Source organism: Bos javanicus, chromosome 12 (assembly GCF_032452875.1).
Source record: "Bos javanicus breed banteng chromosome 12, ARS-OSU_banteng_1.0, whole genome shotgun sequence".
NCBI lineage: Eukaryota > Metazoa > Chordata > Mammalia > Artiodactyla > Bovidae > Bos > Bos javanicus.
In genome coordinates this window covers 34,058,431-34,084,705 of record NC_083879.1, presented here as the reverse complement: position 1 = coordinate 34,084,705, position 26,275 = coordinate 34,058,431, and the positions used below count along the sequence as shown (strand labels likewise).

General features: G+C 43.4%; 1 protein-coding gene across 1 annotated transcript in view; it reads right to left on the bottom strand.

The window, feature by feature from the left end:
- Positions 1–26,275, bottom strand: part of SPATA13 (spermatogenesis associated 13) — a 289,978-nt gene that overhangs the window by 226,493 nt on the left and 37,210 nt on the right. Inside the window, exon 2 of the mRNA XM_061434945.1 lies at positions 6,330–6,883. Coding sequence (XP_061290929.1) covers positions 6,330–6,341 — 12 coding nt within the window. The 5' untranslated portion in view covers positions 6,342–6,883. The remainder of the gene's footprint in view (positions 1–6,329; positions 6,884–26,275) is intronic.

The following is a 26,275-nucleotide window of genomic DNA, read 5'->3' as shown; positions in this document are numbered from 1 at the left end:
ACAGCATTTTAATAATTTGAGCCTTTGCAAGCATTCCAGTTATAACCTTGTAAGTTGTTCAGTGCCTCAGAGCAAACCTTCAGATTCTTATGGCCACCTTCCAGAGCCTAAAACACAATGCCGAGCATATCTTGTTAGAAATAAGCATGGAAAATGCTGTGCAGAGGGAAGGCTGCCCTGGTTTTTATCTTCATGGTTCTGAGGGTTGTAAAACCTATGCTTCCCTGTCCTTCAGTACTGTGACTTCGTGTGTATAGGATTTATCATGCTTCACAGGCAGTGCCTGTGACTCAAATCAGTCCACAGCTCAAAAAGGCAGCCACATCTCACCCAGTAGCAAACACGGGGTCACGATCAGCTTCGTCTGCCCTGTGAAAACGTGGCAAGGTGGGAAGCTGGCCCTGCAGAGGTGAGAGTAAAAATAAACTACGTAGCAGGCTAAATACAGAAGAACTCAGTTCTGAATCTCTTTCTTTCCAGTGGAATATACTGATGTGAAAAATTGCCACAACTCACCCAAACATTGATTGGTGCCAGGAGAGAAAACTAATGGGAAGCATACAGCAATTGAAATAGGTCTGGTCTTCAGAGTTATAGACCAAGTTCACTTTCCTTAGTCTCTATTACGGGATAAAATGAGCTCCCTTAAAATTCATATTGTTGAAGTCCTAAACCCCAGGACCGCTGAATGTGACTGTATTTGGAAATGGGGCCTTCAAAGAGGCAATTAGGGTAAAATAAGGTCAGATGGGTGCTGTGCTATGTCAGCTTGAGTCCTGTCCAATTCTTTGCAGCCCCACGGTCAGGCTTACTCTGTCCATGGAATTCTCCATGCACAAACACTGGAGTGGGTTGCCATTTCCTTCTCCAGGGGATCTTCTTGACTTAAGGATTGAACCTGAGTCTCCTGCATTGGCAGGAGGGTTGTTAACCCACTGAGCCACCTGGAAAGCCCCAAATGGGTGGGCCCTAAGCCAATATGACAGGTGTTATAAGGAGAAGAGATTAGAACAGAGACACACACTCAGAGCACAGACAAGAGGCAGCACCGTTCAGCCTAGGGGAGAGTTCTCGGCAAAAACCAGCCTTGCTGACTGCCGGCCACCACAGCTGTGACACGTGGTCTAAGCCAGCCAGTCCAGGATACTCCATTACAGAAGCCCAGGAGACCAGCACACCTCTCTCTCTGGGTCTCCTCACTACCAGTTCTAAACTCTGGCTCCTTCTTTCATAGACTTCATTTCACTCTTTTCCTAACTCTTACTTTCTTTTGCTCCACTGAGCCTGGCTCCATCTCCTCCTTCCTTCTTTCTGCTTCTTTCTAGTCTTTTAAAAAAAAGTTCCCTCCCCTTCTTCCCAGACAGAGGTGGAGCCTGGGGGTGGTGACGGGGAGACAAAGGATTTTGCACGCAGCCTAATTGGGTCTGTCGAGAGGCTCAGGCTTGGTCCCCAAAGCTCACGGGTGTGTCTGCTTTGCAAGGGCATCACACAGAATCACCTGCCCTCATCAGAAGATGTGACTCTCCCTTTCTGGGTGACTCTGACCAAGTCACTCAACTTTTCTGAGTTTCTGTTTTCTCATATATTGAAAAATGGTGATACAAATTCCTGTGAAGGGGTTTAGGACAACTCTCCCCAAACGTGCCACTTTGGCACATGGATTGTTTTGCGCTGAAGACAATAAGGCCCCAAAAGACTCAGGAGGGGCTTTTGACCTCCCCCTCACCTGGTGCTAGTGGTAAAGAATCCACAGATCCTCTTGCAGATGATGACAAACAATGTCACAGAGAGTCCTGTGGATGGAGGGTGGTGATGGTCACACAACAGTGTGAATGCATATGGTGGTTCAGTGGTAAACAACCCGCCTGCCAATGCAGAAGACTTAAGAGACCTGGGATCAATCCTTGAGTTGATAAAGATACTCTGGAGAAGGGAATGGCTACCCACTCCAGTATTATTGCCTGGAGAATCCCATAGACAGAGGAGCCTGGCACCCTATGATCCATAGGGTCTCAAAGAGTCAGACATGACTAAAGCAACTTAGCATGCATGCAACTTCCTACAGGAATTTAGACTGAGGCCTGACTCAGAGAGAGGGTATTACAGAGAGAACTGTTATCTGAATGACTGATCTGTACGGCAGAGCAACTACCAAACTTACCAAACACCTGTTTTCTCATTGTCCTGGGAAGGACCCTTGCCCGTGGAAGCCTCAGGCCCCCATCCCATTCCTCAGCTCAGGATGTTACAGAAGCCTCAGCTCCCAGACTTGTCCTTGGGTCTCACATCTTTGGGGCTCTTCTACATATATAACTAAATTTGTTTCCTCCTGTTAATCCTTCTTATGTCAATTCAATTATTAGACTAGACAAAGAACCCAGAAGGATGGAGGAAAAAGTTTTCCTCCCCTACACTTGCATGGTTGTTGTGAGGTTCAATTAAGATAACACACTGGAAAATAATTTATGTACTAGTCACCATAACTCTTGTTAATTCTTTTCTTACCTTTTGCCATAAAAAGCCTCTTGATGAGAGTGAAAGTGGAGAGTGAAAAAGTTGGCTTAAAGCTCAACATTCAGAAAACTAAGATCACGGCATCTGGTCCCATCACTTCATGGGAAACAGATGGGGAAACAATGGAAATAGTGTCAGACTTTATTTTGGGGGGCTCCAAAATCACTACAGATGGTGACTGCAGCCATGAAATTAAAAGATGCTTACTCCTTGGTAGAAAAGTTATGACCAACCTAGATAGCATATTCAAAAGCAGAGACATTACTTTACCAACAAAGGTTTGTCTAGTCAAGGCTATGGTTTTTCCTGTGGTCATGTATGGATGTGAGAGTTGGACTGTGAAGAAAGCTGAACACCGAAGAATTGATGCTTTTGAACTGTGGTGTTGGAGAAGACTCTTGAGAGTCCCTTGGACTGCAAGGATATCCAACCAGTCCATTCTGAAGGAGATCAGCCCTGGGATTTCTTTGGAAGGAATGATGCTGAAGCTGAAACTCCAGCACTTTGGCCACCTCATGCGAAGAGTTGACTCATTGGAAAAGACCCTGATGCTGGGAGGGATTGGGGGCAGGAGGAGAAGGGGACGACAGAGGATGAGATGGCTGGATGGCATCACCGACTCGATGGACATGAGTCTGAGTGAACGCCAGGAGTTGGTGATGGACAGGGAGGCCTGGTGTGCTGCAATTCACGGGGTGGCAAAGAGTCAGACACAACTGAGCGACTGAACTGAACTGATAGTTAATTAATTTGGATAAAAATTTCCATCTGCAAAGTAGGTACTACCTAGAATTTTAGAGTGTGGTGGCATGAAAAAAAATTATAATTTCTATGACTCTGAATATACATATTTTAAAGGATTAATTCTACTCTATATCTCATTGACCTGATAAAGTTTTTTTTTCTCCTGCCAGTTAATAATTATGAAGAACGTTGTACTTGGTATTAAGAGGAGGATTCTAGAGACACAAAAGATCTGGTTTCTGCAATCTGTTCAGGAAAATAGTATTTTAACTGTAAAAACATTTATAAAATTATTTTACAGTGGTTTTCAAGGCTGTGATGGGGTGTAAGTAGCCAAATCTAACTGCAGGTCAAGCCAGATACAAACCTGAACTTTCTAGGACAACTTTTCAAAGGGAAATTTCCAATTATCACCCATCTAAAGACAATGCCAGGAAAGACTAACAAATCTGATTGAAAAGATTTAAAATCAGGAAAGATAATACATACATGAATGATAATTAAGTATATGTTGCTAAGTCACCTCAGTCGTGTCCGACTCTGTGTGACCCCATAGATGGTAGCCCACCAGGCTCCCCCATCCCTGGGATTCTCCAGGCAAGAACACTGGAGTGGGTTGTCATTTCCTTTTTCAATGCATGAAAGTGAAAAGTGAAAGGGAAGTCGCTCAGTCATGTCTGACTCTTAGCAACCCCATGGACTGCAGCCCACCAGGCTCCTCCATCCATGGGATTTTCCAGGCAAGAGTAGTGGAGTGGGATGCCATTGCCTTCTCCAAACTAAGTATATATTTTGCTTTAAAGAAGTCTAATTCTGTAACAGTTTGTACTATAGAACTCTTTAATACACAAGTACCTCCAATATCCTTAAAACATGATTTTAATAACCAGATCTTAATTTTCTTATTAACTTCTTAGGAACCCCTGAAAAAAAAAAAGATTATTGATGACAGCAACAGTCCAGTAGGAAAACCATACCTTCTTCAAAAATGAAATTGATATCTGATTTTTCAAATACCTTGCTTTAGAAACAGTTCAACCAAAAAGAAAATGACATAGGTTTCTTTTGTGCGTGTGTGGAAACTCACAAACTTCAAAGATAATTTGGTTTGTAGGGACATTGGGTCTAATGGTTTAACGCTTCAGAATCAGGATGTCATAGCAACCATGCTTGAATTTAGATCCTGACTTAACCACTTTCTGACTGTAAGTCCTAGGGAAAATCACTGTACTTTTCTGAGCATCACCTTCCTCATATTCTCAGTGGATACCGTTGCCTTGAGACAGCAAGCATGGTCAGGGCATCACCTCCTATCATATATATCATATAACAGAGGCCATTCTGGGTGGATTCCTAAGTGAGAAAGTATCAAAGTGGATTCTGATCACTTACCAGCCTTTGCCTCTTTCTAAACAGTGAGTTTTTCTCATTCAACTTTGCCCCTCTCACCACTCACTCCTTTTCTCTCAAGTCCAGCAAGATACACAGCATGGATTAGAACCCCAACCCATGTCTGATGAATGAATACACGAATAACTAAATAACACATAGATAAGTTTTAAATGGAGGCAGAGAAAGAAAGAGCCTGGTGTGTGGAATACATCTTAAGTACTGGTAGCAGATCCATGTCTTTGGCAAACAATTTAAATCTGGAGAAATAGATGAAAAATGCCAAAAAAATCTCTTAGCTATAGGAGGATAAAAGGAAGAGAGTAGGTGCAAGTCCTCCTGCAGCTGTCAGTCACTGCTCTGAAAAAGGTTATTCAAATTCTTTGCCAATCTTTTTCTGTAATGTATAGCTAAAACAATCTTTAAAATAACAAGCCAAAATTATCCAGCACATTTACATGTAAAAAAATACCCAATAAGGGGCTTTCCTGCTGGCCCAGTGGTGAATAATCCATCCTGCAAAGCAAGGGACATGGGCTTAATCCCTGGTCCAGGAATATCCCACATAACTTGGAGCAACTAAGCCAGTGGGCCACAACTACTAAGCCTGTGCTCTAGAGCCCAGGAGCCGCAACTACTGAAGTCCGCGTGCCTAGAGCCTCTGCTCTGCAAGAGAAGCCACGGCAATGAGAAGCCCATGCACCACTACTAGAGTAGCCCCTGCTTGCAGCAACTAGAGAAACCTCCTGTGCAGCAAAAAAGCCCCAGCGCAGTCAAAACATAAAATAAATAAATCTTTTTTTTTTTAAGGGAAAAAAGAGAAGATACCCGGGGTGGGGCTAGGGGAATGAAGTTAATTCTCTCACATACTTTTAAAGAGTCATGTCTCTCTAAAACATTTTAAGATGCAACTGTCTGAATTTTAATATTGTGTGTGCTTTACTTTTGCAAAGATTTTTATTAATATGCCCAAAAGGCCGATGGTCCATTCGTTTTCATGAATCCAAACCAGGTTCTCTATTTAGTTTTTTTAAGTGATAATAATTAAGGGATATCCACGTAAACGAAGAAACAAAAATACTTCTTTTTGTTATTGCTTTAGAAAGGATATCTTCTAACTTTTTCACGTTTTCCTTCTGACCACAATCCAAGTATTTTCAAAAACAGAGTATTAAAGCATCGAGTAGGCGGTAACCTAGAAGCCTGATTACCTAACAACGCTGCTAATAGGCTGCAGTTACCTCAGAGCCGAGCGTCAAAAAACCACCAGACTTTATGGCTGGTCCTCTGAGCAGCTTCCGAGATGCCGCGAACCCCTCCCAGTGTTCCTCCGTCGTCTGGCAACCCGGGCACGCCGCGGTTTCGACCCCGCCCCCCGCTACCATGGCGATGCATGCCGCGACCGGGCCCCGCCCCCGCTGCCACGGCAACGCGGGCTCCGGGTGGTGCTCGAGCCTACCAGACACAGCTCCGCGCTTGCGCTGCACCTGCTGGGGCCGCGGCAACTTCTCAAACCTCCTGCTCGGCCAGTGCTGCGGCCGCGCTCTCACGCAGCTCCTTCGCCTACTCTCAGCGTCGCTTTAGAGAGAGTGAACGGACGCGGGATTTCAACTACCTGCTGCTTGGCGATCCCCTCCCCAAGAGTGAGGGCGGAGGGACCGCCGGCGCAGAAACCCGCTTACCTTTCTCAGCATCCCTCCACGTCAGCGGGGTCTCCGGCGGGATCGCCCACCCCGCGCCGAGCTCGGGTGGGTAGGAGGTCACGGGGAAACAGAAGGGGAACTCGGCCCCGGCGGGCGCCGCCGCGAGGACACCTGCGTCCCCGTCATTCGCACGACAAAGGGGGGACCTTCGGCTGCCTGGGCGGGAGACGGTGAAGAGGTCCGGCTGCTACCTTCCCGGCCGAGTTCAGACGGGGCTCCGAAGGGCTGTTCAGAAGCCACGTTTCCGGAGCGACCAACATACAGGGACTCCTCTGCCGCGGCGAGCACGCCTCCGGGACTCCCGGCTGCGCTATTGTTCGCCGGCCGTGCAGGGCGTGGTGGAGGCTGGGGGCGGCCGAAGCCGTTAAAGGCCGACAGAGGTTGAATTTCTTGCAGGGCTTTCCTCTTGTGCTTCCTCCCAGCCTCTCGCTGATGCATATTCATAAGGAGGCGGGGCCGCTTGCATCTCTTTTGAATCCTCGGGGTTGATGAAGTCCGGGCGAAGTGGAGATGATTTCATTTGGAAACAAACACTAAGAGGAGGACAGGGTGGGGAAGGAGTAACATAAGTAAGCAAACAGAGGGGTCCTGTTTCAGTCACCCCCCCATCCCCCCAGGCATCCAGGGCACACACATGCACACACAGGACCTTCCTCAATTCCTGAACTGAGCAAAGGAAGCTTCAGGGAGAGTCTCACTAAGTCCCTTGGTCCTAACTGTAGTAGTAAACTAATTGGGGAATTTGGGGGCACGGATTTTTAACAGATGATTTGATCTATGTGCTCTTTCCTCATGCCAAAGAGAGCAGTTAAAAATTACATATGCATACCTTACTCATTACATCAATTTTATCGAATTTCATTATAATTGTATGCTTTTAATGTGGTGCAGCCCTCCACCAGGCTTTAAAAAAAAAAAACAAAAAAGATTTTTCTGGGCTTCCCTGGTGGCTCAGAGGTAAAGAATCCTTTCATCTGCCAGTGCAGGAGACACACGGAGAAGGCAATGGCACCCTACTCCGGTACTCCTGCCTGGAGAATCCCGTGGACGGAGGAGCCTGGAAGGCTGCGGTCGATGGGGTCGCTGAGGGTCGGACACGACTGAGCGACTTTACTTTCACTTTTCACTTTCATGCATTGGAGAAGGAAATGGCAACCCACTCACTCCAGTATTCTTGCCTGGAGAATCCCAGGACGGGGGAGCCTGGTGGGTTGACGTCTATGGGGTCACACAGAGTCGGACACGACTGAAGTGACTTAGCAGCAGCAGCAGCTGCAGGAGACACAAGTTTGATTCCTGGTGGGGGTAGATCCCACATGCATCAGAACAGCTAAGTCCATGCACCACAATTACTACCACAATTTCCCCAGTCTTAACGAGTGGTCCTCCAGAAGGGCTTTTCTTTCCTCCCTGAAATGTCCACCAGGAGCATCATCACTGAATTACATCACAGACTTCAGATCTAGCTGCCCCTCATAGCACAGGAGGTCCCTGAGGAGGTGACCTGAGGAATGCAGAAACTCTTCTGGGTAACACTTGACCCCCAAACGACCTGCTTTCACCACAGAATTCACTTCTCTGTGTTAAAGTCCTGTAGAGAAATCCCTGTTAAGATGTAAGTTTGTTAGCCAAAAGAGGCAGCCCAAGCTAATTTCCCCTCACTATTTACAGCTGGTTAGGAGAAGGCAATGGCACCCCACTCCAGTACTCTTGCCTGGAAAATCCCATGAACGGAGGAGCCTAGAAGGCTGCAATCCATGGGGTTGCTGAGGGTCTAAGCGACTTCACTTTCACTTTCACTTTTCACTTTCATGCATTGGAGAAGGAAATGGCAGCCCACTCCAGTATTCTTGCCTGGAGAATCCCAGGGACGGGGAGCCTGGTAGGCTGCCATCTATGGGGTCGCACAGAGTCAGACACAACTGAAGTGACTTAGCAGCATTTACAGCTGGTTAGACTCATGGATGGGCTTCCCCAGTGACTCATCAGTAAAGAATCTGCCTGCAGTGCAGGAGAGGCAGGGGACATGGGTTCAATCCTTGGGTTGGGAAGATCCCCTGGAGGAGAGCATGGCAACCCACTCCAGTATTCTTGCCTGAAGAATCCCATGGACAGAGGAGCCTAGCAGGCTACAGTCCATGGGGTCACAAAGAGTCAGGCACAACTGAAGGGACTGAGCACAGCACAGACTCATGGGTGTTAGAAACCCCCTCATTCTGCAGGTCCTCACTGGTGTCTATCTACTAGTGAACAGTGGGTGCTGGGGAGTCAGATGACAATGAAACAGCCCAGGGCACTGCCCTGGGAGCCAGCCTCCTAGTACCAGACAAACTACCACAAACAAAAAGTCAGAGTTATCATCACTGCAGAGAAAAATATAGCCATGTAGAAAGGCAAGTGCTTGATGCCCAGAGGGTACAGCAGTGCCGTGACTTCCTGGACGGAACCAACTGAGATTGAGTCCAGGTGTTCTGACGGAGTTTTAGGTCCGTCTGTGGTCACCAAGTGTGTGACATTTTGAATTGCCCTTCTGAGTTTCTGTTTCCTCTTAAAGCAAACAAACGAAAGTCTAGGCTACCTTTTTAGTAGTTTTCAGTGGTCAGGGAAGGTTACTGTGCTGATGGCAGGCACACAGAGGGGCAGAGGGGCACAGGGTCCGACGGAGTGGTCGGATGGTCAGTACATGGATGCTGTGGTCAGGTTACTAGGCGAGACCCTTCACCTCTGAGTCTAGTTGCCCCCGTTGTAAACTTGGGTAATGATATCCACCTCAGACATGCTGGGAATTTTAAATAAAGGGACAAAAATAATAAGATTAGCTATTGTAATAATGTCTCACCCTCTGGAAGGCAGCCCAGTGGCATATCCTTGAAAGAGTGTTTGCTTGACTCTGAGAACTAACGTTGCTTTCTAACCTTGACCCTTGTCGCTAGCCTGTCCTTGCAAAGGGAAGTAGAATGTGAGGGACAGGCTAAGGCCTACGGGATGCCCCCTCTGGCACTCTGTGCATCATCTCTTGGCCACAGTCACCTCTAACCTTGCACAGATTCAAAAGAGAATCTGAGCACGGTTTTCCTTAGTGCTGTAGTCACTGCTAGAGAGTTAATAAACTCACTGTGAGACATAGAGACAAAAATACACCCCCATTCTATTCTAATCCGATGCCCCGCCTGCGCCCTGCATGTGTCGTAAGTACTTGCGAACTGTCCTGTTGACCAGCCTTTCTTCTTGTGTTGATTCCTGTGAGTGACTCTGAAACATGTTTCTCCATCGTTTCTCAGGGCCCACTGTGAGGAAGGTTTCTGGTGCTGGCTGTCAGTTTGTCTGTGAGAGCATGCAGAAGGTGCTTCTGGAATTAAGATCACCCTTCCACAAAGGATGAGGAAGAGAGCAAAGATGTGGAAGAGAGAGGGTAGGGAGGCCCAGCTGTGATGAGTTGGCTGCCCTATGACGCAGCTCTGAATCAGGAGCACTGGGACCCAGGAAAGAGCCGGCCAGGCACCCACCCCAAAGATGCCATCTAGACCTCAAGGAAGTAGCCGAACCCTAATGAGGCTCCTCATTAGCATGTGCTGAACACAGTAAAATGTTTGTACACTTGTCTGGAGATCTTCAATCTTATCAGGGACCCAATGCTTTGTTAGGTACTGTTGTCTATGAGGTTTGACTCAATGACCACTCTTGTTCATTCTTCGGTACTGTGATCATCTGTAGTCAAATAATTTGGATAGGTATTTCTTCTGCATTTGAAATACACAGAAATGCACTGTATTCCCTCCGTGGATTCCCAAGTTTATCCAAAAGAAATGTTAGGCTAATTATATAGGAAGATCTTTATCTAAGCCAAAGGCAGGCAGAAATACACAAGGTAGGCTCTCTCCAAATTTCAGAATGCCATGTTATTCCCATGAATTGCTCTAATGCATTATTGGGACTTGAATCAAATGAGAGGAAATCAAAAGTGGGTAAGAAAGACTCATATCTACTGCCCTAAATTATTCTAAGCATCAAATAAGCATGTTACCTTGGGGTCCTAAAAGTCACTTTTTATCATTTTCATTGCATACCCCAGAGAAGCAGACACATAAGCAAAACCGACAAGCTCTGACAGTGTCATTAACCACCAGTGCCAAACTTGATCACTGTAGCACAGGATTCCCCTCGTGGTGGTGCTGCTCCATACAAGCAGGCTGCCCTCCATCTACCAGGTAGACTTGGAGAGGAGGGAGGTGGGATTGAATTTGAGGTTTCTTAGCAAATTAACCCGAGTGAGCCTTTAGGAAGTCAGTCAGATTTCCCCCAAAGCATTAATTGTGCATATCACTCTGTTGCTTTTGAAGACATAAGTTGTTACTCTCCACTTTGACTTTTGTTCACTATTTCATTCAGCAACTGTCAGTCGAGTAACTATGTATAAGGCGAGATGCCAGGCACCTGGGGAGTTTTTTTTTTTTTTGTAAAGCAATTGTCCATAAGGACTTAAAAATATAGTGAGAAGATAACATCTGTGTGTATGTCAGTTTTCTATAAATTAAGTTGCTTCAGTGTAGCTTTAAAAGATACACAGTGTGTTACAAAAACACGATAACTATGCATGGTGATGAATGTTAACTAGACTTCTTATCATTATTTTGCAGTATATACAATATCTGGGCTTCCCTGGTGGCTCAGTGGTAAAGAATCTGCCTGCCAAAGCAGGAGACACTGGTTTGGTCCCTGAATGGGGATGATCCCCTGGAGTAGGAAATGGCAATCCACTCCAGTACTCTTGCTTTGGATATCTCATGGAGAGAAGAGCCTGGCAGGCTACAGTCCATGGGGTCACAAAGAGTCAGAGTCAGACCTGACTGAGCAACTAAGCACACAGGATGGCATATGCAATACACATATCAAATTACTATTTGTACACCTGAAACATTTAATGTTACATGTCAGTTTATCTCAATTTAAAAAGGGCAATTTCCAACCAAAAGAAGACACAATTTGAGGAATTATGTGAAACATGGTTTTATAAAGCCAAGAATCCAACTGTAATATGAATAACAGCCTTTACTTGATTTTTAACTTGGAATACTGGTATAAAACGTATTTGTAAAGTTGAGAGGAGTCTGAGAAAAGGCAGATTTCTTCCTGAAAGTTTTTCTGGATGACCTGGGTGGGGAAAGGTGATGGAGACGACAAGGGATTGGACAAGGACATGGAGAAAAGAGGTAGGGAGATGGCCAGGGTGGGAATGGGGACCCCCAAGAGTGGGGAGAGATGAGGACACCAAGTTCAAAGGAGCCTCTAACTCAAGGCAGAGAGGTTCTGATAAATATGATTCAGTGCCCAGTGTCCCCTGAGAGGGGCTGGAGGCTATGATCGGTGGTCATAGTTCAGAACTCCCATCTTGGCAGCAGAACAAGCACAGATGTTAGTTGTCCAGGAATTGTTGCCATGGGGCTCAGCCCAGGTACAGGAGGGTCAGACAAGTTCAAGGAATGTGGAGAGAGAGAAAGTCAGCTCAGGAGGAGATGGTTGGGAACAGTCTCCAATGGACACAAATCAAGTAAAGGCTGTTACCTGAGACATGAAGGAAGTGAGATGAGCTGGGCTGCTCTGTGGGGGAGACTTCCAGAAAGAGAGCCAGCAAGTGTGCGAAGCCAGAGATGCACAGTTTAATGGGCTAAAAGCATTGGGACTCACTTGTCTGCTCATGTCTTCTCCTTGCCACTAGAATGAAGCACCACCGTTTACCCAGTAAGCTGAAAACTCCCCCACAAAGCCTTAAGAGATTTAGCGTGTCTCTGAGATTACAGTCCAGAGCAGACTGTTATCTTTCTTTAAAGTGTAATCACATAAGTAAGACACATGGATCGTGAATGTACAGTTTGATAAGCTTTGATAAATGTATACACTTGTGTAATTACCACCTTAATAAAGACAGAGCAGAAATTTCCCTCAAGTCCATTCCTTCTCTCCCGCTTCTCCCCTCAGAAGCAACCACTATTCTGGTTTCTATCCTCACAGATGAGAGTGGACTATTGTTGGGCTTTATCAAAACAGAATCCTACAATACGTATTCCCTGTGCCTGGCTTCTTTCACGGAGTGCACTGTTTTTGAGTTTCACCCACGTTGTGTACTAGGAGTTTGCTCTATTTCATTGCTGTGCAGAAATCGTCTTGAAAAGGACAATTAATGTATATACGTATAATATCATATATGGAACGAGTCGCCAGTCCAGGTTCGATGCACGATACTGGATGCTTGGGGCTGGTGCACTGGGATGACCCAGAGGGATGGTATGGGGAGGGAGGAGGGAGGAGGGTTCAGGATGGGGAACACATGTATACCTGTGGCGGATTCATTTTGAGGTTTGGTAAAACCAATACAATATTGTAAAGTTTAAAAATAAAATTAAATTTAAAAAAAATAAGCAGACTTTTTTTCATACCACTATAAATATCTTCTCAATGGAAAGAATTTCATGTTTTAAATTTCTCATCTGTTCGCTGCGATATTGTTCCTTGTATACAACAGAGGCCAACAGATTCAGATATAAAGTACCTACTTTCTCTTACTCACTCATAGATACACCCATCACATCCTAGGCCAGAGCTGTGGGCATTGATGGATGGGCTCAGCTCCCCCGTGTTGACAATTAAGGCCATCTGCTCCAGACTGTTATCTCAGAGAGATGCTAAATCTCAATTACAAGGTAGAGCTTCCATAAGCTGAGTGGATGCTGACAGATTGTGGAGTAGGGGAATGGTTTTGTTCAGTTCAGTTGCTCAGTCACGGATGACTGTTTGTGACCCCATGGACTGCAGCATGCCAGGCTTCTTTTCCATCACCAACTCCTGGAACCTACTCAAACTCATGTCCATCAAGTCAGTGATGCCATCCAACCATCTCATTCTCTGTTGTGCCCTTCTCCTCCTGCCTTCAATCTTTCCGAGCATCAGGGTCTTTTCAAATGAGTCAGTTCTTGGAATCAGGTGGCCACACAAGTATTGGAGTTTCAGCTTCAGCATCAGTCCTTCCAATGAATATTCAGGACTGATTTTCTTTGGGATGGACTGATTTGAGCTCCTTGTAGTCCAAGGGACTCTCAAGAGTCTTCTCCAACACCACAGTTCAAAAGCATCAATTCTTTGGCAATCAGCTTTCTTTATGGCCCAACTCTCACATCCATACATACATGACTACTGAAAAAACCATAGCTTTGACTAGATGGACCTTTGTTGGCAAAGTAATGTCCCTGCCTTTTAATATGCTGTCTAGGTTTGTCATAGCTGCAAATGAAGAGAGCGACACAATGAGGAAAAGTGGAGCACTCTGCTCTAAAAAAGAAAAAGGAAAAAATATGTCTTCCGGAAATAAACATAAAAACAGCTATTTAGAAGGGCACTATGACCCCTGAAAATGACCCCACACCACACAAACCCTGACCACCACTGCACAAGTACCAAATGGAGGAAGGTCTAAGAAGACTGGTCAGGAAGAGAGCATAAAGGCCCTGAGACCATCAGGGCTAAAAGACCAATCTACAATAGTTATTGTATTTCTATATATTAACACCAAGCGGTGGAAAATGGTATTCTAGAAACAAATATAACACTCCTAGAGCAACAGCTAAAAAAGCAATGAAATTAGTTAAAAAGCCAATAGATTAACATTTACTAAAAAATTTTTTTTGTTTAATACATAAAAGGCAGGGTGTGGGATCTTAGTTCTTCAACCAGGAATTAAACCCAGGTCCAGGGCAGTGAAAGTTCTGAATCTTAGCCACTGGACCACCAGGGAAACCTCTAGTGTGATTTTTTTACAAACAGAGATGACACAAATAGAAAATCGTCAGGCAACATAAATCCTATCAATAATTAAATGAGTATATAGTCGTACTTTGATTTTGATGGGGCTTGCGTAATTGCATTCATTTGCCAAAATCATAGAAATCTGTGAATGTTATTGAATGCAAATTTTCTTGAAAGATGAAAAATTCACATCTAAAAATGAATATCCTTCAAGTGTGAAAATAACAGTCAGGGAAATAATTCAGTAGAAGCACCTGACTCCACCCCGGAAGGCTCTGCACCAGCTGTACCCATGGGCTCTCTGGTCTTGCCTCTGGTTGAGTTTGGCCAATGGAAAGCCCCAGCAAGAGATCTAAGGTGGGGGAAGGAAAGGGAGGAGGCATATTTATTTCCTCCTCTGCCGCTGTTCTCTCTGGTGGGATCACAGTAGGCTGGTGGTGTCCCTGGACCAAGGTCATGGTTCCTGTCTCCAAGAGGACCTCTGAGTGTGGGATGCACAGTCCTCCCTTGCCCTCAACCACTCACACTTGGCTGAGTGCTGAGGCCCGCTGTTCACAGCCCAAAGGTACTAACGCCTCTGCCCTCTTGCTTCTTCTATATTTCGTTCGCATTTTTGTAAATACCACGTTTCTCTTCTTTATCACGTGAAGTTATCCAACTTAAATAGTGTCATTTCTTTACTTACGGAGCCTTTACTGACACAGAGTCCAATCGAAATAGCAACAAAAAAGGAAAAATACATCAGAATTACCAAACCAGAAATTGCAGAAATTATGTAAAGAAGACTTCAAAATCCACAGAAGACTTAAAGGGAAAGACACCCATGTACTTGGATGGGAAGCCTCAATATCATAAAGTCATCAATTATTCCTCAGCTAATTCGTAAGTTAATTGCCAACTGGTACTTTTATTGTTGTGTTGCTATTATTGCTGTTGTTTCATTTTTATATAAACAAACCAGTTTTATCATTGAAAAACAACAATAGCTAAGCAAACTCTTCAAAAGAAGGGCAAACAGTGAAACATAAAATTATCACTAATTTTTAAAAATCCTATGGTACTGGCCCATGAATAGAGACACCCATATAATTAAACAAAAGCCTAGAAATATATGCACATACTTGTGAAAATTACAATAAATTTTGCATCTCAAATCAGTGGGGAAAAGACTAGTAAATAAATGATTTGAGGACAGCAGGTAGCATTCTGGGAAACAAAGGCAGCTGAACATTTTAACATGTATTGGGAGAAATTCCAAATGAATCACAGATTTAAATGCAAAAATGGAATCATGAAAGTATTAGAAGTAAGTGAAAGGTGTTAGATGCTCAGTTGTGTCCAACTCTTTGCGACCCTATGGACTGTAACCTCTGTCCATGGAATTCTTCAGGCAAGAATACTAAAGTGTAGCCATTCCCTTCTCCAGGGGATCTTTCCGACCCAGGGATGGAATCCAGGTCTCCTGCTTTGCAGATAGATTCTCTACCGTATGAGTCACCAGGGAAGCCCTATTAGAAGTAAATGTGAGCCCTGTTAGAAGTAAATGCAAGTGAATTTGCTGTAACTGTGGAGTGGTAAAAGTCTTTCTAATTATCTTAAAATCCAGAAGTCATGACAAACATTACTGAGTATAGATTCCAAAAAACTAGTAGTAATGTCTAACGATGAAGTGGGAATAAAATATCAGGTTCCCAGAGATCCATAAGGAAAAGACCAACAACCCAGCACAAAAATGACCAGAACAATTAGAAGAAAAAGAAAAACAAAAGAGTTTTAAAGGCAAGAGAAGATGCCCAACTTTTCTCATAATAAAAGAAGTGCAAATTAAAACAACACTGAGAAATCACTGTCCACTTATCAGGAAGAAAACTTAGAAAAATGATAAAGGAGTCCTGGTGAGGCTGTAAACAAAGAGTTTCCTCTGTACAAGGCTCTTAGGAGTAAGTTGGTGGCCCCTCTACAGAGGGGTTTTCACCAACTGTTGAAAACATCTATTAGAGTTCAAAATGCATTTACTCTTTGATCTAGCTATTCAATCCCTGGATATTTAGTCTGCAGACATACTTGCACAAGTGCAAAATTATGTCTACATAAACTTTCTATCTCAGCATGTTTTTAATAGCAAAAACCCAAACCCCCCAAAAACCCAAATATCTACCAATGAAGAACTGATGCAATAAATTAACACATATCTATTTCTAGGTGGCTCAGTGGTAAAGAATCCACCTACCAAAGCAGGAGACGCAGGTTCGATCCCAGGGTCAGGAAGACCCCCTGGAGGAGGAAATGGCAACCCACTCCAGTATTCTTGGCTAGGAAATCCCGTAGACAGAGGAGCCTGGTGGGCTACAGTCCATGGGGTCTCAAAGAATCAGATATGACTGAACAACTCAGTGCACATACATCTATAAATTGCAATATTTTGCAGCCTGAACAAACATGCAGAATGCCCTCCACTTACTGATATGGCAGAATACTCATTGGAAATGTTAACTGAAGAAAGCAAGATTCCGAGGAGGGTGGGTAGTGCATTACTAATTGTATGAACGAAAAAGGAGAGGAAAGTAAGAAAGTACAGATTTACAGTTTCTTGTATATAAACAGGAATACTGTGAACAACAAGGTCTTACCGTATAGCATGGGAAACTATATTCAATATCCTGTGATAAACCATAATGGGAAAGAATATGAAAAAGAATATCCAAAGCCTTTGACTTTGTGGATCACAATAAACTGTGGAAAATACTGAAAGAGATGGGAATACCAGACCACCTGACCTGCCTCTTGAGAAAACTATATGCAGGTCAGGAAGCAACAGTTAGAACTGGACATGGAACAACAGACTGGTTCCAAATAGGAAAAGGAGTACGTCAAGGCTGTATATTGTCATTCTGCTTACTTAACTTTTATGCAGAGTACATCATGAGAAACGCTGGGCTGGAAGAAGCACAAACTGGAATCAAGATTGCTGGGAGAAATATCAATAACCTCAGATATGCAGATGATACCACCCTTATGGCAGAAAGTGAAGAACTAAAGAGCCTCTTGTTGAAAGTGAAAGAGGAGAATGAAAAAGTTGGCTTAAAGCTCAACATTCAGAAAACGAAGATCATGGCATCCGGTCCCATCACTTCATGGCAAATATATGGGGAAACACTGGAAACAGTGTCAGACTTTATTTCTGGGGGCTCCAAAATCACTGCAGATGGTGATTGCAGCCATGAAATTAAAAGATGCTTACTCCTTGGAAGGAAAGTTAGGACCAACCTAGATAGCATATTCAAAAGCAGAGACTTTACTTTGCCAGCAAAGGTCCATCTAGTCAAGGCTATGGTTTTTCCAGTAGTCATGTGTGGATGTGAGAGTTGGACTGTGAAGAAAGCTGAGTGCCGAAGAATTGATGCTTTTGAACTGTGGTGTTGGAGAAGACTCTTGAGAGTCCCTTGGACTGCAAAGAGATCCAACCAGTCCATTCTAAAGGAGATCAGCCCTGGGTGTTCTTTGGAAGGAATGATGCTAAAGCTGAAACTCCAGTACTTTGGCCACCTCATGCGAAGAGTTGACTCATTGGAAAAGACTCTGATGCTGGGAGGGATTGGGGCAGGAGGAGAAGGGGAAAACAGAGGATGAGATGGCTGGATGGCATCACTGACTCGATGGACGTGAGTCTGAGTGAACTCCGGGAGTTGGTGATGAAAAGGGAGGTCTGGCATGCTGCGATTCATGGGGTCGCAAAGAGTCGGACATGACTGAGCGACTGAACTGAACTGGTATATATATAGATATATATATATATACATCTGAACCTAACACAACATTGTAAATCAACTATACTTCAATGAAATAATTTTTTTAAAAAGAGCACTTTGAAAGGACAGGCAAGAAACTAGTCAGAGTGATTGTCTGAGGGACAAAGGTGAGAGGTAGTGACAGCCAGGTGGATGAAGAACAGAGGTGGGAAGGTGGCTTGCATCATTTACCTTCTTATATTTAATATATCCTCTATTCAAAATTTTCAAAACATAGAGACTTCCCTGGTAGTCCAGTGGTGAAGACTACAAGCTTTCAGTGCAGGGAATGTAGGTTTGATTCCTCATCAGGGAACTAGGATCCCATATGCAATGCAGTACAGCCAAAAAAAAATTAATAATGATAATAAATAGTAAGTTCTTATTAAAAAACATTGTTGTCGTTGTTTAATTGTTAAGTTGTGTCTGACTGTTTTGTGACCCCATGGTCTGTAGCCCGCCAGGCTCCTCTGTCCATGGGATTCTCCAGGCAAGAATATTACTGAGTGGGTTGCCATTTCCTCTTCCAGGGGATCTTCCTGACCCAGGGATTGAACCTATGTGTCCTGTATTGGCATGCAGGTTCTTTACCATTGAGCTACTAGGGAAGCCATTAAAAACATTAAGGTATGTTAATCTTAAAAGCAGGACCCCAGAATGACGAATGCTAGTATGTTATGTTGACAATTGCTCCTTAATTTAGCATGGGTTCTTCACATCCCTGGGGTTCACAATGTACTGTGAACATTTTCTGTTCTCATCCAGAGAGAACCAACAAGAGCAGGTCTGTACTCTTTGTTCCCAGCCTGGATGCTTATTCCTCAGTTCTGACCCATCTTAGGACTCAGAGGCAGGAGAACAGCCCTAGGAATGATCCCCTTCCCGTCATGTCGTGGGAGTGCCCACGTGCCCTGGTTTTCGCAGGACTGTTGCACTTCTCTCTTTGGACTAGTTAATAAGTGCAACTGCAACACATTCAACCTCACCATACAATTCAGCACCATTGCTGAAAAGAGGCCTTTAGTTTAGCCTGACAGCCTGTGATTGGTACTTTTCCTTTTTTTCTTCTTTTTTTTTGCATAAGAACCTACTTCATTCAGCTGTATTTGTGCATACGACTGACTGCCTCAAGTTTTATCTACAAAAACATCTAGGAGAAGGTGTTTTCTACCAATCGTGGGCTCTCCAGCAGATGAGCATTCAAACCTGTCATTGATGAAAATCAAGAAATGAATAGAAAGCTCCACAAAAGGAGAGGGAAAGCATAGGAGTCAGATGTGTGAATTTATTTTTCTTTTTATTTTGGAAACCATGGTGACTGAGAGCTCCAATGAAGCCATACAATACACCCACAATACGCCAGCATCAACTCAGGTGCATGTTGGAAGGAATATATCCCTTTGATCTATTTCATTTCTTTTCCTATTGGACAAAAATCAGTGTTTGACAACCACCATCAAGGTTTTCTAATATAAACCAAATAGGTTTATAATAAACCAAACGGACCAATAGCTGCCCAGCAGAAATGACCTCCTGATGCGTAGCCTAGCCTTGTTCCACATGCCTCTGTGTCCCAGGCGTAAGATGACAACCCTGAAAACTTCTGGAAATCTGAAAATGAAGTTACAGATTGAATCATAGGTCTCCATCCACTGCCACTCCACCCACAGGAAGGAATAAAAGCTGGTCTGTTTCCATGTCTTTGTGAATCTGCCTTCCTATCCACTTACACACTGAAATGGCTCTACTCTGCTGCCTTTCTTTGAAAGAAAAGAGCATTTTGCATTTGTTAATGAGGCAGAAAATTCATCACACATCTTAAAGTGATCACACCATTCTTAGCACCTGCTTTTTCCAAGACTGAATTCTTCAAATGATGTGTGGATTCCTAAAAAGCTGAGTATGAATCTAATTTTTAAAACTCTAATTGAATTTTGTATTCATGAAGACCGCTATTTAAAGAAGCTCTGGAAGGAATTCTTGGTAACAAGGACAGACTCTCCTAATTTATCCTCTTTGTAGGACTGGACCTTAAAGGATTTTGTTAACAGAATTATTTCAGATTGTCAATTATTAGATACAGAGCTACATTAAGTCCCAAGATCAAGGTTCTTTATTTTTCAGTGTAAAGTTCATACTTAACATGCAAATTTCCAGTATGACTCCAAGAGAACATATATATACTTATATTATTAACATTATGTATTTGTTATTTATTTTATATAGTTACACATTTACTATATAGTTATATACTTATATAAAGTAGAATGTATTATATATAAATTAAAACATAATATTTTAAAACCCCACATATGTATATTAATAAAGTAGGAAGGAAAGACAAAAATTTTCATTTGACCTATCTTTTCCTACATTTTTAAATTTTGGATCTGAAAGCTAGCCTTGGAAAATTATTAATTTTACTGATCTTTCTCTACCTTTTCTGAATTATGATTTTGGTATCTCCCAAAATATTTCAAATATGAAAATCACTTTTTTCATTCAAAATTTCAGATCTTTACATAATAGCATTTATTTTTAATATTCATAAATGAAGAAAATACATAACTGCATAATGAAAAATAGCTATTATAAATTCAGCAACTTAAAAAAATCATAAGATTAAATTTTATGTTTTTTTAAAGATAACTAATCAAGATAAATACACACATAACTTTTAAAATCTAGTTGAATAGGGGCATTCCTGGTCTTGATCACAAAGGTAATCACTTTAAACCACTTGGTTTTTTAAGACCACTTTACTGAGGTGTGATGGACACACAAAAAGCTGTACACACTCAATGTACACACAACTTGATGAGATGTGGAATAAATACACACCCCTGAAACCTCACCACAAACAAGGCCATGACTTATCCATCACCTCCTCAAGTTTCCTTCTGCCTCCTTTATTCATTTATTTGAATTAAATTTTTTTTTTCATTTTGCAGTAAAAGCACTTAACACAAGGTCTGCCTCTCACCAAATGAAGCGCAGTGAGTGTTGCTGACCACAGGCTCTAGTTGTACAGAGCAGAGCTCTAGCTTACTCATGGCACAACTGAAATCTTGCATCCTTTCACTGATATGGCCCCTTCCTCCTTACCCTGCCCCCCCGGGGCTGCTGGTGCCCATGATTCTACTCTCTAGTTTTGTGAGTCTGACTGTTTGGAGAGCCTTGGGAATGAGACAGCATTTCAACTGAGCCTGTAAACATGAGTGAGATTTGGATAGATATTAATACTAAAAAGAAGAGTAGGTGTTACAGGCTAAGGGAATTTGTCCAAAGGCAGGTGGCTATTCACCAAATCTCGGAGTTGTCTCCCTTCCCTGGAATTGAGTTGTTTCTGGAAAGCAGCTGTCCTCCAGCTCCTTGTTTCATCTAGAAGGGGCCATGTCGTGAATCCTCATCCACAGAAGGCCGGGCAGCTAGGACACAGGCATCTTTCCACTGTCTGTCTCCTCATTTCCTGGAGGAAGAGGGGTCGCATCCATTAAGCGAAAGAGGAACCAGAGACAAAAGCTTTGGCCCAGAGTCTCTCCAGGAACAAAGCTACTCACCAACTAGTAACACACTCCTTGAACTGTAAAGAAAAGAAAGCACGAAGTGAGGATCCAGGCTATGGACCTGTCATTACAACACACTACATTTATCACTCAAAGGGGGAAGAGCCATCCAGAGATTCTTAAAGCAGGAAGCTTCTAATCGGCTAAAATGTTGAAAGAAAAAAATACTCATTGTCTAAATCTCTGTGGATGGTAACCGCAGCCATGAAATTAAAAGACACTTGCTCCTTGGAAGAAAAGCTATGGCAAATCTAGACAATATGTTAAAAAGTAGAGATATTACTTTGCCAACAAAGGTCTGTATAGTCAAAGCTATGGTTTTTCCAGTAGTTATGTACAGATGTGACAGTTGGACCATAAAGAAGGCTGAGCACTGAAGAATTGATGCTTTCAAACTGTAGTACTGGAAAAGCCTCTTGAGAGTCCTTTGGACAGCAGGGAGATCAAACCAGTCAACCCTAAATATTCAGTTCAGTTCATTTCAGTCGCTCAGTCGTGTCCGACTCTTTGCGACCCCATGAATCGCAGCACGCCAGACCTCCCTGTCCATCACCAACTCCCGGAGTTCACTCAGACTCACGTCCATCGAGTTGGTGATGCCATCCAGCCATCTCATCCTCTGTTTTCCCCTTCTCCTCCTGCCCCAATCCCTCCCAGCATCAGAGTCTTTTCCAATGAGTCAGCTCTTCGCATCAGGTGGCCAAAGTATTGGAGTTTCAGCTTTAGCATCATTCCTTCCAAAGAACACCCAGGGCTGATCTCCTTTAGAATGGACTGGTTGGATCTCCTTGCAGTCCAAGGGACTCTCAAGAGTCTTCTCCAACACCACAGTTCAAAAGCATCAATTCTTTGGCGCTCATTAGTCAACCCTAAATATCAACCCTGAATAGTCATTGGAAGGACTGATGCTGAAGCTGAAGTTCCAATACTTTGGCCACCTGATATAAAGAGCTGACTCATTTGATAAGACCCTGATTCTGGGAGAGATTGAGGGCAGGAGGAAAAGGGAGTGACAGAGGATGAGGTGGTTGGATGGCATCACTGACATGAGTTTGAGCAAACTCCAGAAGATGGTGAAAGACAGGGAATCCTGGCATGCTGCAGTCCATGGGGTCACAGAGTCAGACACGACTTAGTGACTGAACAACAATCTTCACTACACTCTTTCCTTAAAATACATCCTTTGGGACTTGGGAGGCATTTAGAAAGGGAACAGCATGCAAGTTGAAGGCAAGGGAAGAAAGGGCTGCCCTGAAAGGATCACTTCGTTGTGCCCTGTGGATCAAGGCTGCAGCTGACAAACCTCAGATTTACTTTTCATTCTCCCCTGGGCTGTCCATGGCTGCCCCTACCACTGGGAAAACTGGGTCATTAAATGGTAAGCACAACTGTCCTCATTTCCAAAGCTCTCTGGGGAACCCCTGCCTGGGGCACCACTTGTAACAGAAGAAGGCAAAGCTACCAGGGTTTTCTGGGTGATGCGAAAGATGGGAGATGCAAGGTAATTAGGCTGCTCCAAGCAGACCAGAGTCCATGGAGGGAACAGGCCTGCCTTCAGAAAGATAGACCTGCAGTTCAATCAGAAAATTAATGTCAAATCAGATTATATCATTAGACTTAAGCTGACACTAGCCAGTTAACATTTAACATTAGCCTTTAGGATATGTCAAGTCTAAAACAGTCAAAAGAAGAAGCTTCTAAATAAACAGGGACTCCTCTCCAAAATCCCATGCCCATTAAGACATATATAAGACTGCACACAGATCTCTGTAATGAGCCACTCATCTGAGGCCCGCACACTAGTGTATGTTGACACGAAGCCCTGCAGACAGATAAAATCAGACGAACCTGGGATAATGGCATCACTGACTCCACGGACTGAGTCTGGGAAAACTCCGGGAGATAGTGAAGGACAGGGAAGCCCAGGATGCTGCAGTCCATGGGGTCGTAAACAGTAGGACAACAGAGCAACTCAACAATAATGATAAAGGCCGTTATAATAATATATCATTTTTACTGTAATAACTAAGCACCTTGGATTAAAAAGTGATCAACTGCCTGTCCTGTCTTTTGGCTTTTATTTCCAGTCGAAGGAGCATGGTGACCAAATACCAACCAACAGTCAACCTAAAGGAGAGAGACCCTGAGAAGAAGGTTTAGAACACACTCTGCCAAGGACTTGTCAGTGCTTCTGCATCACCAGGATTCGCCATGAGATGCCATGTTTTCATGAATTATTCCTTAGGCTATTTATATATAAATACGATTGGTATCATTTTAAGGGGAAGGCTGCGGAGCTTTTGAGAGAAGCATTCTCCTGCCAAAGGCAAAAAGCTGCGTCTGTCAGAATGGGGCTATCTCTGCTGGGTGCTATGCTCTCCTGGCCCAAGGAGCTAGACACCCAGGGCCTCCATCAAGGGCAGATTGGCAGGTAAAGCCACAACTCTCCAGAACACGCCCACCTAAGTAGACAGAACACATCTCCACCAGTGCACTGAGACCAACGAGAGATGCAGGTGGTTTTACAGCATCTGTTCAGCTGTCACGGGCTCTCTGTCTCACACAGCATCAGCAGTATTTGAGGAAGAGACACAGCTATGCTTTCAAGGGGCAGGAAGTCAGTAAGCAGGGGAAATCATTAGGCAGCTTCCAGTGGAATTTATTAAAAAGACAGTGTAGGCACTACACATTCTAGAAACATACCATATGACCAGTGTACCACCAGAACACATGTGAGAACATGGACCAGGATACTGGCTGCAGGGGCCAGGCACATGCATCTGAGTAGGAGGTAGGAGAGAAATCCATCCTCTAAGGAAAGGTCACAGCATTTTAAAATTACCCATTTCCTTCTAATGCATTTTATAAAATAGTTTATGGAAGAAACTTCAAAATCAGTAGGCCACCAAGAGCCTACGTAGCCTGCCAAATTGGCATGAATTGATATTTTGCCAAGTCTGCAGTTAAGGGGACAGAGGCTCACCTGCTAAGCATCAATATTTAAAAGTTATAAATATTAAATGTTATAAATCAACAAACAGCTAAATAAAATATGGTTTACCCATTGCCTTGTCAAATAGACCTTCATAATATAAGAGTAGAAAAAAATGTGTAGATTTATGATTTTTATATTTGGGATTCAAGTCCAAAAATCAGTTTATGTTTTTATTATCAAGCCATTTATAGAATTTGTCTTCTTCAACAATAATAATCTAAGGGATTTAAAATAAAATGTAATGGTCGTCAAAGTGTGAAAATTTCAAGTATATATGGGACTTCCCTGGTGGTCCAGTGGTTAAGAATCCACCTGCCAATGGAGGGGACGTGGGTTCCACCCCTGGTCCAGGAAGATCCCACATGCCTTGGGGCAACTAAGCCCGTGAACCACAACCAGTAAAGCCTGGGCACCTTAGAGTCCATGCTCCCCAACATGAGAAGCCACTGCAACGAGAAGCCTGCACACCACAACAATCGCCGCTCGCCACAACCAAAGAAAGCCTGAACACAGCAATGAAGACCCAACATAGGCAGATACAAATAAATAAATGTGAAAAAAGTATATATGATGAAATGAGTAAATGAAAAAATTAAATTATTTTAATGTACATTTTTCAAAAAAAATTTATTATAATATATTAAAATTGCCTTTTAAAATCTAAAGGCAATATATAAATTATTAGTTAATGAGTATCAAAAACTTTTAGGGTCAAAATTTTTAATCCAAAATAAATCAAAGCTGAAAATCATATTCTTTCCAGAATTTCCCTAAATATTAAATATTACTTTAAAGGATATAGATATATGCATATATAAAAACATAAGACATATATCAATATTAATGAAAATAAAGCTGTCAAAACCTAGTGTTTGATGTCCATCTAGTTGTTAACGTAAGGACTCGATAAGCACTTCACACATTATATATACACAGACACAGATATATACACATCTGTGGGGGCTTCGGAACCTCCCAGCATCTTGAGAACAGGGCCGGAGAAGGTGTGCGGCTGGGAAGTGGACCTAAGGCCTCACATGTCCACTGGGTTCCTCCATGAGCATCTGCGCATTCGTGGTGCTTCAGAACCACAGCCAAGAAGGAAGGACATGCTCCACTTCCTTCAAGAGATGCTTTATTACAGAAAATCCACTGCACGCCTGATGAGAGGAAGCCTTTGATAAGTTGTTGTTTAGTCGCTAAGTTGTGTCCGACTCTTGCAGCCCCATGGACTTTAGCCTGCCAGGCTCCTCTGTCCATGGATTTCTCCAGGCAAGAACACTGGAGTGGGTTGTCATTTCCTTCTCCAGGGGATCTTCCTGACACAGGGATCAAACCAAGTTAGACGTCTTTTATCAAAATACTTCATTCACCAACGACCCCTGACCCTCAATTCCTCCTGTTAATCCGGAGCAAAGTCCACCTCTAAAATCAATAGCCACACCCCCAGTTTGTATGCATTATGATGTAAAAAGTGAATTCCCTGCGGCCCAAACCACGCTGCCCCAAGAACACCTGCTACTAAGGCCAGGCTAAGCACGGGCGGATGCAGCAGCGTGGGCGGAGCCTTAGCGCTATCACCGGTTGGGGGTGGGGCCTCCCTGGCTCAAGTCTAAGGTGGCTCTGCGTAAGGAGCGCTGCGGCCAGAACTATAACGCCAGCCCCGTGTTTCATTTTGAATTTTCTAGTAGCCACGTTAAAAAAATAAAAAGAGCTGAAATTAATTTCAATAGCTTGTTTTCTTCAAGCCAGTACATCCAAAATTCATTATTTTAATGT